The sequence below is a fragment of the Simochromis diagramma genome, unplaced genomic scaffold (genome assembly GCF_900408965.1).
Source record: "Simochromis diagramma unplaced genomic scaffold, fSimDia1.1 OVJJ01000781.1, whole genome shotgun sequence".
NCBI classification, from domain to species: Eukaryota; Metazoa; Chordata; class Actinopteri; order Cichliformes; family Cichlidae; genus Simochromis; species Simochromis diagramma.
In genome coordinates, this window is record NW_024386832.1 from 739974 (window position 1) to 753622 (window position 13649).

Genomic DNA, 13649 nt, shown 5'->3' on the forward strand with positions numbered 1-13649 from the left:
CAAGCATCTATTATATGTGATTAAAATACACATTGAATTGATTTCCCTCACAACAGTAATGAACCCTGTCTGTGAAGGTTCTCAGTCATGCAGGTCATCGTAGTCTAAGGAGCTTGGAAAGAAAAGCGTCTGGACTTCTTTAAGTTGCTTGAAAAGCAACTTGAAGAAGTAAACATAGGTGTGCTGTGGGAAATTATTTAATGAACTACATAATTTTGTGATTTGTAATTACGTCCATGTTTAACCTCCTAAGACCCGAGCTCTTCCATGGCATGCATTTTTGATTTCTCTTTGATATTTGGGTATATTGGAGCCCGATGGATGTAAAAACAAAGAATTACCAGATTTTTTAAAATCTTATTTTTGTTTTTAAGAAAAATAAGAGCCACATATGAGGATATTCGTTTAAAATTTCGATAGAACAGTAGCAGTATAACGTCCTCGTAAGTGGATATCAGGCCCTTGTAGAGCAAAATTGAGTATTTTGGTCTAAATAACCCAAAATGTGATGTCCACATATGTGGACGCAGGTCCTAGGAGGTTAAGTAACTTGACTGAAAATTCTATGGTCCCAGTTTCCTGCACATGGAGGAAAAAACAACTACGCGTAGCCTGATTTCAGGTAAAACTTTAATCAAACTGTGTTTAATGGCTGAAGCCAGGAAAACCTCGACCAATCTATACGGTCTTTTCAGTTATAAAAGTAATACATAAAAACTGCATGCTAGCTTTAAATTGTTTTTTTTTTTTTAATAAATCTCGTGACAGCCTCAGTAAGGTTGATGGTAATGTCATTACATTTGCAGGAAAAAAAGAAAGAAAGAAATGATAGTAGTGTCACGGACCCGGTTCCAGGGACTCGGGGTCCGTGAGCAGTGTGGACTACTATTGTAGTTATTATTATTATTATTATTGTTATTATTATGGTTGTGTCTGCTGTCCTGTGTTCCGTGTTTGTGTACTGTCAGGTGTTTATGGGTGTGTGCGTGTATGTGAGGGTGCGGTCGTGGCAGGCACTTTTAGGCCTGGTGGGTGTGGCCCTGCCAGCTGACCGGTCACACCCAGGAATCCACACACACCTGGCGCCGATCAAGCCTCGTCAGAGCTTCAAAACAGTGTGGCTGAGAGCTCCTCGACGCTGGATCGTTGAGTGACTTCCCGTCAGTCTTAGTTTAATGTGCAAGGTTAGTGCAAGTCTGCCGTTAGGTTTTGTACTCACGGCTGCCTTTTGTATGCGTGTTTCCTCAGGAGGAATTGTGGCGACCAGGAGGCAGCACACGGACAGTACACAGGGAACGGAGACAGAGCACGGGATAAGGGAGAAGACAGAGCACGGGAGTCGGGATCGCACGGGGGATTTACTGTTGTTTGGATTTTCACCACTGTAAATAAACGCACTGCCTTCATCATCAAGTCCTGCATTTTGGGTCCTCATTCCTCACATCCCCACACAGACCGTGACAAGTACATAAAGATGTACAGGAGTATCAGTATTTTTAGAAATCATCTAAGGTACGTCCAGTATCTGCAGTAAAGTTTAGCAATCCATCAATAAGTGTCAAGAGATTTCACTCAAAACACAAAATGCCAGCCTCATGGTGCTGCTAAAAAAAGGCCAGGGCTGAATTTTAGGGTTATAATCCGGATGCCTCGTCTGGGAATGTGGCAAAGCATCCATCCACTTCAACTCTGTGTGTGTGTGTGTGTGTGCAGTCTGAGTTCTAAGGGGGTCTAGCAGTGGGTTATTATGCACTAGGCTAGAGTTAGTGTAGCGCTTAACACAATCACTTGACAAGCTAAAGGCTGTCAACACAAATCCCGTTTGGGATTGTGTCAGGAAGAGCATCCAGTGTAAAACTCTGCCAAATCAAACATGCTGTGCTCCCTGCTGTGGTGACCCCTTGAGATGAGAGGGCAGCTGAAAGTAGGATAATTATTATGTACTAGCAGCCATATGGAAACTTTGAAAACCTTTTATTCACTCACTGGATAAGATTTTGCATCGTACTCATATGTGGATAATTCCAGTTTTGTGACCTTTCAGAAACTGTCTGGACATCCATTAAAACTCAGATGTAATTTTAAAACTGTTTGGCTGTCAAAGTCCTGAAAAGTAGACATAAGAGATGCAAGGCTTTTGTTAGATGATGGCAATAAAGTAAACAGCAACAGAGTGAAAAGAGCAGGAGCTTGATTATGGCCAACAATGGCTTATTATTGCATGCCTAAAGGGTACAGACTGACTGGAACAGCCACAGAATTACAAACAGTTTATGATAATTCAGACTTCCAGTGAAGTACCTGACAAAATGTTATGCTTTTCTGCTCTTTGGACCATAAGAAAAAAAAGAGTATAAACAGTCCTCACTGATAGATCTACGTCACGCTTGAATAAATTGTATAAACACTAAATCAGGGTTTCCGGTAGGTTGACTGCTTTTTTGCCACCAGATTCAGGTTGGGATGTTTGTCTGTATGTGAAAGAGACACACAACAAGATGAAGTAGACTCACACTGAGGTGAAAAGCAGCATTTATTTTATATGCTTATGTTAAAAGAGAAACACAATGGAACTGCTGGTCGACAACAGATATTATTTATGTTCAGGGTAACTAAAGATATTTTTCATATTCGGCATACACACATATGCACGTTTCTGCAACATGACTGACGAAGGATCTGCTGTGATATTGCACTAACGGAAAGAATTTGGATCGGCGCCACCTTTCTCCCCGAAAGGCAACTAAGAAGCTCAAGCAGCACTGACACAATAACTGGTTCACATGGCAACATTTTGACCTTTAACTGTCACCTGAGGCGCTCCAAGCAAAAGCAACACATATCCAACTATCACTAGATAAACCAATGAGGGAGAAACAAACCACTTTCTCCGTTTCATTGTACTACCATAATGTTATAAAACTGTTCTAAATAAAAATAAGTCGGTAACAACTGCTTCAGTAACAGCATGAAGATACTGTGCCACCATGTGGCTTAGTGGCAAATATACCCTGGCCTACTCAGACTGTGTGGGAAGGAGGTCTGTACGAGACCCACAGATAGATCAATAAACACATGCTGTGAGCATACGGCAAAAAAAACGAAGAGTTTGATACAAAGGGGAGTCAGAATAGCTTGAAACAACTTCCTACTGACAGCTGATGGGAAGCATTTGGATGTGAAAACCATGCTCTCCATAAAGTAACTGACAACAGAAAACCTGGATGTGTTGTTCAGTGGATGAAAACTGCTGTCACTGCTTGATTAAATAATGCGCAGAACAGGACATGAAAATGATCACCATAATAGGATCTCACTAATGATAGTCCGACAAGTCTCACATTACCAGCACGAATGGCTAAATTAACCAGGAGAAATCATCGTGGCCTTTTTTCTGGGTTGAAGAGGAAACGATAAAAAGACATTAAAGCAGCATAAAAACAGCACTGAAGGGGAATACATCACATTCAGCTTTATTCAATCTTGGCCTCAACTCCAACCCAACATTTTGCTTCCAGTTTTACAAACCACAGATCTACTGAAAAGGACGGACTGTTGATCCAACAATTAAATACATTCCTACTTTTATTTACAAGATGATGATTATGGTCATTATTCTTTTTTTATTGCTGCTCCTGGATCACATCACTCATCACTACAGCTGTATTTTCTATTACAGTGACCCTCGTTCCACATGAAAAGTAAGTGCTTTGCAATTTGCATTCAGACATGTCAGAGTCCCTTGTAAATAACAACACACAGACAAAGATTGCTTTTAGAGAAGAATGAAGGTTGTGTTTGGGGTTCAGGAGCTCCAGTTGCTGGAGCTTTCTCAAAAGCTTGACAAAGTTTTGGTTTTTAAAACAACGCGATAACTGTGCCACTTGCCCTCAGCTACTCTTTGGACTGGCAGATCCAAAAGAAGCAAAAGTCTGTTTACTGAGGTAATATTGTCCACTTGTAGGACTGCTCTAACAGTGCCACGAGAGATCTTTGTTGTCTTAGACTCACGTTTCGTTTAGTCGTCCTCCTCAGTGAGCAGGCTAAGGTTACCTAATTCACAAGAAAAGAGGGCAGGTAAGAGGAGTGGAGAAAGGACTGAAAAACAGAAGTTAAGAGTGTGATGTTGGCGAGAAATAGTGAGGCCATGAGTGTGCTTTTAAAGAGGACCTATTATTTGTTATAATGCCACAGTACTGGATGAAAACATCAAACATGGCCATAATTTCAAGTAATGAGGTCAGTGTGTGTAGAAGCAATCCCCACGACCAAATGCTCAGGCATTTTCTTCACAAGAATAAAAAGGTTTCTTTTAGGCTTGAGTTTAAAAATGTGCAATAACTGTTGTAAATGAATGAAAAAATATCCCAGCTACTCCTGCTTTTTGGAAATGAAAACATTAAAATGGCTCTAAAATAGCTTTGCAACACTGTTGCACAACACTCAGTTAAACCTGAAATTCTACAATTCTAATCACATCACTAGTGCTTTCAAACCCACTGTGGTGGTGCGCAGCGGCCAAATTACAAAATTATATCCCTAATTCCATCACCAAATGCCTGTGAACCTTACAGTTACACCATGATTTGTTGCCATTTACAGAAGAGCTGATTTTACATCTAAAAACATGCAGTAGACATTTATATCTTAAATAATTTCAAATGAAATATTCTTCAAAATGCTCCTTGGGAGCAACAACTGTACATGAGTAATACATAACTACAGGATCAAATGAGGTATATGCATTCTCGTCTTACTTTCCAAGGTAAGGATGCAACCAACCACCTAAAACAAACAAAAACAAAACCCCCAAAACAACAACCACAACATAAAAAGTTAATTCCCCATTGGAAGATAAAATGTGAAATATGAGTACATCAACCAAAACAAAGTGACAGTTACTTCCATTATCATCTGACAGGGATCAATAAAGACGACACAGGTTGCAAAATGGAAGTGGAATTGATTTCCAATAGTAAAACGTAAATCTTCTGTTTTAAAGAGTAATGCAGTAGAGCGTGCACAACTGTCTGACCCTGCCTCTTTCTCTGGACACTGCTACTCCTGAGGCTAAAATTCCTAGTGTTTGCTGGACACTTTGCTATCATATAAGAACTTTTTCAGAGCATGCGCTGTGTGTGACTCAACAGCATCAAAGTGAAGCTGAAATGTTCCTTCCAGAGTGTTGGGATAATATGACTGTACAGTGATTTAGATGGTTGCTTTTTTTTACTCCCCCAAAGATCAAAGATTGGTGTAAAAGCTGATTTGGAACTCGAAGGATTACCTTCATCTGAAAACACACAGTGAAGTTCCCAAACATCATCATCATGTTATGTATGAATCCTTTACAGCAGGTAGGATCATTTGGTGATTTTAAAATGGTCTTTGCTTTGTATTCTTCTGAAACAAGCTGTCACAGTGCCCTTGCGTGCTTTTCAAAGGAGACTGACCTCATAACTCTAAATATGTTGTAACTGTACACATGACGTGTGTCCTTTAAGATAAGCATGCTCAGAATAACTCCCTGTCTGGGAAACTAGGTTTAAGAAAAGCATGTCTGTCTGCTGCCTTTTTCAACTACACCTCTAACACTCTCAGAGTGAGTCTCAGCTTGGCAAGTTGGAACACACTGCGGACAGAGCTTGGAAGAATTCGCTTTTCCTCAGTGGTCCACAGATGGTGTTTAATCCAGAGCAACCTCTGATACGATGGGTAGCATGAAGGTTGTGGCTTTCTTTGATTCCTTCATCTTGTCCAGGCCGAAGAGGAGGTCCAGCTGAGTGACTGGTCGCAACCGCTCCTCATCCACAGGTCTGGAGCCAAGGACACAAGAGATCAGAGGTCAGGCACAGAGGCCTAATAGCAGGTTTATACTTCTATACTGCACACAGCGTACGACATGTACTAGAATCGCAGGAGAAATTTTATGGATTTCCACATGAATATGACCTAAAGCATCAGATTTCCACACTAAATCCTAAAAGTAGAAAATTGATCTCTCACATTGGCACCATCAGGGAAAACCCAGCAACAATGGTGTGCATGGCAGGGCTGCAAAGAGAACACTGCTGCCCGTCAGCAGTTTGCTAAAGATCACACAGACATGCCAGAAGGCTTTTGGAACAATGTTTTGTTGACAGATGAGCCCAAAATAGCATCTTTTGGGGCTCAAATAAAAAACCCATCTCTTCTGTCAGAAGAGAGGAAAACACTGCATTCCAACATAATAACCTAATTCCATCTGTGCACTGCATAATCATAATCATCCTGTCATGGTTTGTGTCTGTTTTGCAGCATCTGGGCCATGATGGAGCAACACATTTTGAATTTCAATGTCAGATTGTAATGGAAAATGTCAGGACATCTGTCCGAGGTCTGAAGAAAAAGTGGGCCGCGCAGTACGTCACCAACTCTTAGCACGAATGTACTTCAACCACAGACTGGTGAAAGAAGTATAAAGTTTTGGGACGGCCCGAATCCAACTGCATTCAACTTAAAAGACGTGGAAGGCGTCTGAGCAGCTGTGAGCAAACCTCAACCCCGAGATGAAGCTATTTTGGGCGTTTGAATCGGTTCAATTTCCTCCAAGTGGAAGTGCAGGACTGACCAACAGTTACCAGAAATGGTTTGCTGCAGCTATTTTGAAGAATGGCGTCACACCAAATACTGAAAGCACGCATACTTTCACCCCTCACAGATCTGCAACAGTGGATCATTTTCCTTAATAAATACAAAAATAATTTGAAATGTGTTATGTTTTTCTAATTTTGTGACTTTTGTTCAAATCTCATGTTTTAGGTCATGGAAAATTCCAAAGGTTTCACAAACGAAATGTAGACACTTACATATGCTCTCTTTGCTATAAAATAAAAAATAACTATAAAATGTTTTTGTTTGGTTTTTTTACAATACACACAGCTCAGTTTGAGCTGAAGTGGGCCCCTTTCTGTCAGTGTAAAGAAGTTTACCTGCACCTTTATTCCCAGAGATATCTTTATAAAGGGAAAAAAGGAAAAACCTAAACCCCAGTTTAACAGTATAGCTCTGTTTTTCTACATAATACAGAAACACTGCTGCTGAAGGTTAATGAAAGAGCACAACTCTTTGGGCTTAAACTGTATGAAATACATGTGTAAAATCACACTAAAATTCCTGATATCTCATTCCTTTAATTATGAAGCAGAAAGTTTTTGTTAATTTACAGAAAATCTCCTTTTATTCTTATTTATTTATATATTTATACTGTGGATCCAGTGTAAGCCCCCCACTCCCATCTAAATTCAAGTAAAATTCTATTTAAAGTCCAAAATGTATGCTCTCCTTTACATTTCCCAAAGCCTTCCAGTGGGCTGGATTCTGCACCCCCAAGGCCTGATGCTTCACTCTCTTGTTTCACAAAATCTGTCACTGATTGTAAAAGATTTATCTTACAGGATGCAAACTGACTGAATGAGTGCAAACACACTGCATACTCCACGTACTAAGAATTAATGTGCACACTGAAACTGGAAGACCCCTACCATCCTGTGTGAAATATGTGATTTCACTATCGCAATGATTACTGAGAACTACAGTGATGCAGTTCAGAGCTTTCACTTCACCATCACCTTCAGATTCTTTTTCCTTGGTTTTATAATTGGAAAGAGCCTATCCATGAATGCTTTTGAGTTCTCAACACTTAAAAGTTAAAAATACTCTTTCAGCAACAATGGCTTGCACCAACAGTGGTTTCAGTAGTCGCTTAGCAACAGCTGAACAAAGGCTTACCCAGATCAGACATTTTCACAAATCTTTTCTATAAGTCTTTTATATATGCTCAGATAATAAAAACCAGTCATCCATTTCTAACAGTGCCTAGTTTAATAACAGTACTGTGCGATGCTGACAGTTGTGTATGTAAGGAATCAGGATGTAATCATTTTAATTAAGATCATCCTTCCTTTTATGTCGTATTATAATCACTACTATTGAGCGGTCTTGAAGTGTGAATATCTGTGAAGAAAACTGGATGTAATGGTATAGTTGTGGGAATATGAAGTTGAATGTGAGGCTGTGTACCAGTACAAATATCACTTAATGTAATATGTGCTTTAAAAACAAACAAACAGCCTGGTCTAGTCACAAACTGTCACTGAAGCTCAGTGAACACAAGTGCTATGAAATCGTGTGGGTGTCTGAATATGAGTCATACCTTTCCTCCTCCTGGCAGTCCTGCAGCTGCTGAGCGATCTGCCTCATCTGCTCCTTGCGGACATAGTCCCGTACTCGGTACATGGCAGCGTCGCGGCAGAGCTCCCGGAGGTCACTCCCAGAGTAGCCTTCTGTCTTCTCAGCAATCTCCTTCAGATTGATTGCGTTGCTCAGCTGAGCAGAAAAGACGTCAAGCAATGTGAGATGATTATACAGAATTGAGCTGTCACTAATCTTTGAACTGTGCTTGTTGCTGCCAATCAAATGCCAACTAATCATGGGTGATCTGATTCATTTTAACGTGAAGTGACAGTGGAAATACAGGTGTGAAATGAGTCTATGATAATGGAACAAGATAACAGCAGAGCTGAACAATTTCTTCTGCTGTTGATAAAGATAAAAAGAAACCATCTTACGTTTTCTCCTGCCAAGATGAGTCTCAGGATGTCTTCTCTCTGCCTTGTGTTCTGCAAAGGAGAGGACAGTCGTTCATATTAGGAAAGTAAATTGCTGTCTAGCCTATGATCATACATCTCCTGCATAAATTCAGGAATGTTTGCATGTGCCTCCTCTGCTGTTCTCCAACTTTTTAAAAGTGTTCATCGGATCCATTTCAAACCTGGCAGAGGTACAGCTGGAAAGCCGAGTAAGTGTAGTGTTGAGTTTGAGGTCTCTAAGATGAGGGGTGAACTCATTTTCAGGGATTTTTTTTTGGTTATCAGAAGCCAGTGAATCCCTAGTGGATATTACATGCGCTGGTTTTTTAGGTACTACCCCTCAGGCTCCTAGTAGATTCTCCTATGGTGTTCACAAGATTATCAGAAAGCTTGGCCTCTGGCCTTGATCTTGAGGTCACTGAAATTCAAACTTGTCTGATATTTGTAGTAGATGGATCTAAAGTTTGAATTTCAAAACCCTACATTGCCTTATTCAGAAATTATTGCACTCACAAACTTGGGTGTCCACCCTGCCTGCTTACCTGTTGGGGTGACAATAATCCCCTATCAGCCTTTTATGGTTGAGGGGTAAAAGCTGTCAGTGACCAGAAATATATGGACACAACTGTAGACAGAATAAAGCCTCCTTGTGTATTTGCACACATCTTACTGGCAAGCCGATATGAAAAGTTGTGGGCATCCTGCGGAGAATGGCTGGATCCAGGTCCTGCGGCCTGTTCGTGGCTCCCATCACCATAACCTAAATTTTGAGAATCACAGTTTTAATACATTATTTCACAGGAACTACCTGCTGCATTGCAATGTTTTCTGGCAATTGCATTACAGTATAAGAAAGCATTCTGGTTGTGTTACCTGGGTGGTTGATGAGGTGTCCAGGCCATCCCATAGGCTCATGAACTGGGCTTTCATCATGGCTGTGGCCTCGTGGTCCATGCTGGAGCGATTCCTTAGAAATGATTCTAACATGCAGCACATAGAAAACATTTACACAAGACTAATCTTGCTAACTTGGCCAGCTCTGCAGCAGTGACTATGACACAGTATGTGGGGCCAATGAGTGCCTAGGACTCGGCTAACGTATTTATATTGAACTCATATAATTTAAAGACAAGATTAACAAAAAGGCAAGATACATTTTAGATTCTGTTTAAATTACAGCTATTGTGGGCACTGCAATATCGATCACAAGGTCAAATCCACTTAGAAACCATGGAAAGAATGTAATGCATATTAAACAATATCTGTCATATCTGAATGAATGAAAATGAAGCTAGCTCACATCCACTAGTGCAATAAACTAACATTCGACACTTTTGACATGCGTCCTGCAAATGAAGCTTACCAATCTCATCGATGAAGATAATACAAGGCTGAATTTTGACAGCTAACGAGAAGACTGCCGCAGTCAGCTTTTGTGACTCGCCGTACCACATGTCAGTCAGCGTGGAGGCCTGAAGGTTGATAAACCTGCATCCCGACGCTCTGGCAGTTGCCTTGGCAATCATAGTCTTACCGCAGCCCGGAGGACCGAATAATAAAACACCTGAGAGGACGAAAAGTAAAGAATTAAAATACAGTGATTCTTGTAATATCTGAACAAAAACAAAACAGATTTTTACTCTCACTTCTGCAGTTTATAGACTTTGTAATTTTAACCTGACTCGTTTTAACCTTCACTGGCAACTGCACTGACATTTGCAACACGTGTATCAAATCTGGCTCGATCTCGTCCCAGAAGCATTTTTTTCCTTTTGGTTTGTTTTAAATGATGTGATACAAACAAAGCCTGAAGTCTAGAGACTGAACTTGATTCCCAAAGCAGCTCATTTTGGAGGTTGACTCATCCTGAAGCTATGTGTAAAGACTATCCACAGAAAGCAAAACATTCCTCTTAGTGATCTTTCACTGTCACGCTGCCAAGTGGATAAATCCTGCTTTTTTTGGCAGATTAAAATCGCAGTGCTATTCACTGGGTAGATATTTTGACAGTGATTAGGCAGAGGATGGCAAAAATACAAACTTAGAAAATTATAACCACAGTTTTAGAAGGTAATTTCATGTTAGCTAGTTTTTGATGCAAATCCACATTAATGTTCATGATGGGGAAAAAGGACATTTAAAATCTAACAGTAACTTTGTTCTCAGTCTTACAGAGCTACAGATTCTGATTTTTCACGATGAATTTAAGGGTAATTTGAAGGTTTTTAAACTTGAGTTCATGATCCTGAACATGCACAAATCTTCACTGGGCAACTGACTAATCTCAACTTAACACACAGCTCACTAGAAACAAAGTAAAAATACACAAAGAACAAGGTTATAGAAAGCTATACTGCATTTACAGTAAGATTTCTGAATGACTAGAAAAACCAAATCCCATTCACATAATGGCTCAGTCACACCAGAGTAGAAATGGGATGGCAACCTCCTTGCAACTAAGAAAGCTTGGTGTTTGCTTAATGACTACAGTGATTTTTTTAGCATTTGGGGACCAATTGCAAGTACTTACAGTGACTGCTCTTGATTGCAAGGCTTTGCTCAGGTCGCTTGGTGGCCGATTTCCAAATAATCGCAGTCTGACTGCAATCACTCTCCGAAAGACTGGCAGAAATGTGCAAATAACTGTGTTCTCATTTAGGCTATAAAACTAGATCGACTGCCAATACTTTGAAACCAGTCTTCACTGATGAACTCAACTTGTCTGAGATGTGTCTCTCTGCATTAGGGGGGTTTTGACTCAACTGCTTGCCAAATTGTCATTTTCTTCAACTCACACAGCAAAACTGAAAACTCAGAGTAAAAATCCATTATACTTTGGAAAATATCAATCCTCCACAGAGAGTTAAATTTGGTTTTACCTGAAAACAAAAATATAGCTCTATGGGCTCTTTTATTAGTGACTGTCAGTCCTCTGGCTACAGCAAAACTGAATGTCAGGAGGTGGAGCTCGACTCTGTTAGTTAGCATTAACCAATGAATTACATAATGAACTAGCTTTCCACTCCCAAAAACTAATTTAAAAAAATTTATCTAATTTTAACTGTTTCAACCTTGTTACATTTTATCTCTGTATGTCAAATTTGAACCTTCTGTGTTCCTTAAAGGGAACATGAAGATTAAATGTCTCTGCAGCTGGATCACAGACACTACTACAGTAGTACTGTATGACACAGTTAAAAATAAGCCTTATTTATCTTATACAGAATCTTGGTGCAGCCCCTCAGTTCATCCTTTGTCAGCTCTTATAGCCGTATTTAGAGAAGTCTGAAGGAATGCTTGCATGTACACTGTCCTTATCGTCAACATGAGAGGAAATAATAAAAAGCATAAGAGTTCCTGTTTAAAGAGTCAGCGTAAAATCTGATCAGTTCCAGATTAGATTAGATTTCATGCTGTGGTACCTTTGGGAGGCTGAAATAGTTTGGAATTCGCCATAAGGTGTCTCTTCTGAAAGGGCAGGATGACTGTATCTTGAAGCTCATTGATAACTTCATCCAGACCTGCAATATCTCTCCAGGATACCTGCAGGAAGGTGAAGTTATTCATAAATCTCTGAGCAACATTAAAAAAAGACTGATGATTACAACCGTTACCTTCATAGTTTGTGGATCAACTAGATGAGATGCAATGTTCATCTCATATTCTGTAAGTCTGACCCCCTCAACACCAATCCTCTTCATCAGCTGCTCTGCCTGAAGGGTCAAGAAACACTTCTTAGCTGAAGACACAAAACGATAACAGACATTGTGCACAATACTGAGCCAATCTTTCTTTTTATCTCGAAGCATCTTTACATCATGCTTTGAATGTACAAGAACAGATAGTGCTTGCTGCATTGTGAGCCAGGAAAAACGCCTGACCTTGGCAGCATTTCTGGAACACTGTTCAATAACAGCATCAACCTTGAGCTTACGGTATTTTACAGATTGCGTGTTTATAATGTGTGCCGATGCATGACATACCCTCTTCTTGGCTTGGTTTTTCTGTTTGGAGGTAGGATCCATTGCATCTAAGACCCATTTGATGCTGTAGTACGTGGCGGCACCAAAGACGGTCAACCTGAACAACATGCCAACCACTTCATTCCTAGACAACGGCCGCATCAGGGCCTCCCTGGGCAGATCTTTCAGCAGCATCTCTGATGGCTGATGTCAATCCATTGGCTGGATAACGAGGTGGAAATATACAAACGAAGTTATTACAACCACATAAGGTCAATTACAGCTCTCGCCTTTTATAAGGCTAAACAAGCTCTCACTTGTATTAGGTTTATGATGCCTAAGCTAGGACTGCGGGTCATGTTTATGCAAACGCAATGTCGCTATTTCAGTAAATAAATTACATTCGTGGTTCACATTTTTATTGGAATAAATGAACTCAATTCGCAGGTTAGCTTCTCCGGGGAAGCTAAAGCTAACAGGCTAGAGCTTCAAATTGAAAGCAGCAAACTGTGTTTGTAACATCGTGAAATTTTGACCTCACGCGAAATAAAACATCTCACCCTTGCTACGTGTGCTGCTACGCTTAAACGTAACCTCTACTATGATATAAAAGACAAAATAGTGACACTTACAAAACGGGAACGTAACGAAAATGTATTCACTGTGCAACAACCTTTGACGTCCGGGTAGGAACAAACACTTTAGTTCCAGAAAGCACGATGAGGAGTTCACAGAGTTAGCCACTGGATGGCAGAACGTCCACACAGTTATTTCACGCATCAGTAGCATGGACAGCATTTACAGTGCTGCAGAAATAGTAGTCCTTATTACTCCCCACGGGAAAGGTAAGAGCCTTGAAATAACATTTATAGTTTTGGCAAGTCAGTTGTGGACATGTTGATTGAACTGAGTAAAAGCTTACCTTCATAAAAGGAATAGCTTTACATATATTTTGTACAAAAATGTCAGCAGCATCATGGAATACTGTAGCTAACATAATTTATAATAACCAATCACATAATCTCTATTTTTTTTTCACGATTTTAAAATGCTTTTC

General features: G+C 40.1%; 1 protein-coding gene across 1 annotated transcript; it reads right to left on the reverse strand.

Annotated features, from left to right (window-relative positions):
• Positions 1 to 2517: 2517 nt before the first annotated feature.
• Positions 2518 to 13345, reverse strand: atad1a (ATPase family AAA domain containing 1a). The gene is made up of 10 exons (XM_040028473.1): positions 13225 to 13345; positions 12614 to 12814; positions 12245 to 12343; positions 12053 to 12173; positions 9994 to 10194; positions 9504 to 9610; positions 9301 to 9390; positions 8610 to 8660; positions 8195 to 8367; positions 2518 to 5816 (listed from the first exon to the last, which is right to left on the reverse strand). Exons 2-10 carry the CDS (start codon positions 12785 to 12787, stop codon positions 5687 to 5689), a joined length of 1146 nt encoding a protein of 381 aa, XP_039884407.1. The 5' UTR covers positions 12788 to 12814; positions 13225 to 13345; the 3' UTR covers positions 2518 to 5686.
• Between the last annotated feature and the right edge of the window lie 304 nt (positions 13346 to 13649).

Bases quoted from the DNA above. Each gene is read 5' to 3' on its own strand.
- atad1a (XM_040028473.1), bottom strand. From the start codon at position 12,787: ATGCTGCTGAAAGATCTGCCCAGGGAGGCCCTGATGCGGCCGTTGTCT. The intron at 12,174-12,244 runs GTAACGGTTGTA...ACCTTCCTGCAG, and splicing joins TTGATCCACAAACTATGAAG to GTATCCTGGAGAGATATTGC. The intron at 5,817-8,194 runs GTATGACTCATA...CCTTGGCTCCAG, and splicing joins GACTGCCAGGAGGAGGAAAG to ACCTGTGGATGAGGAGCGGT.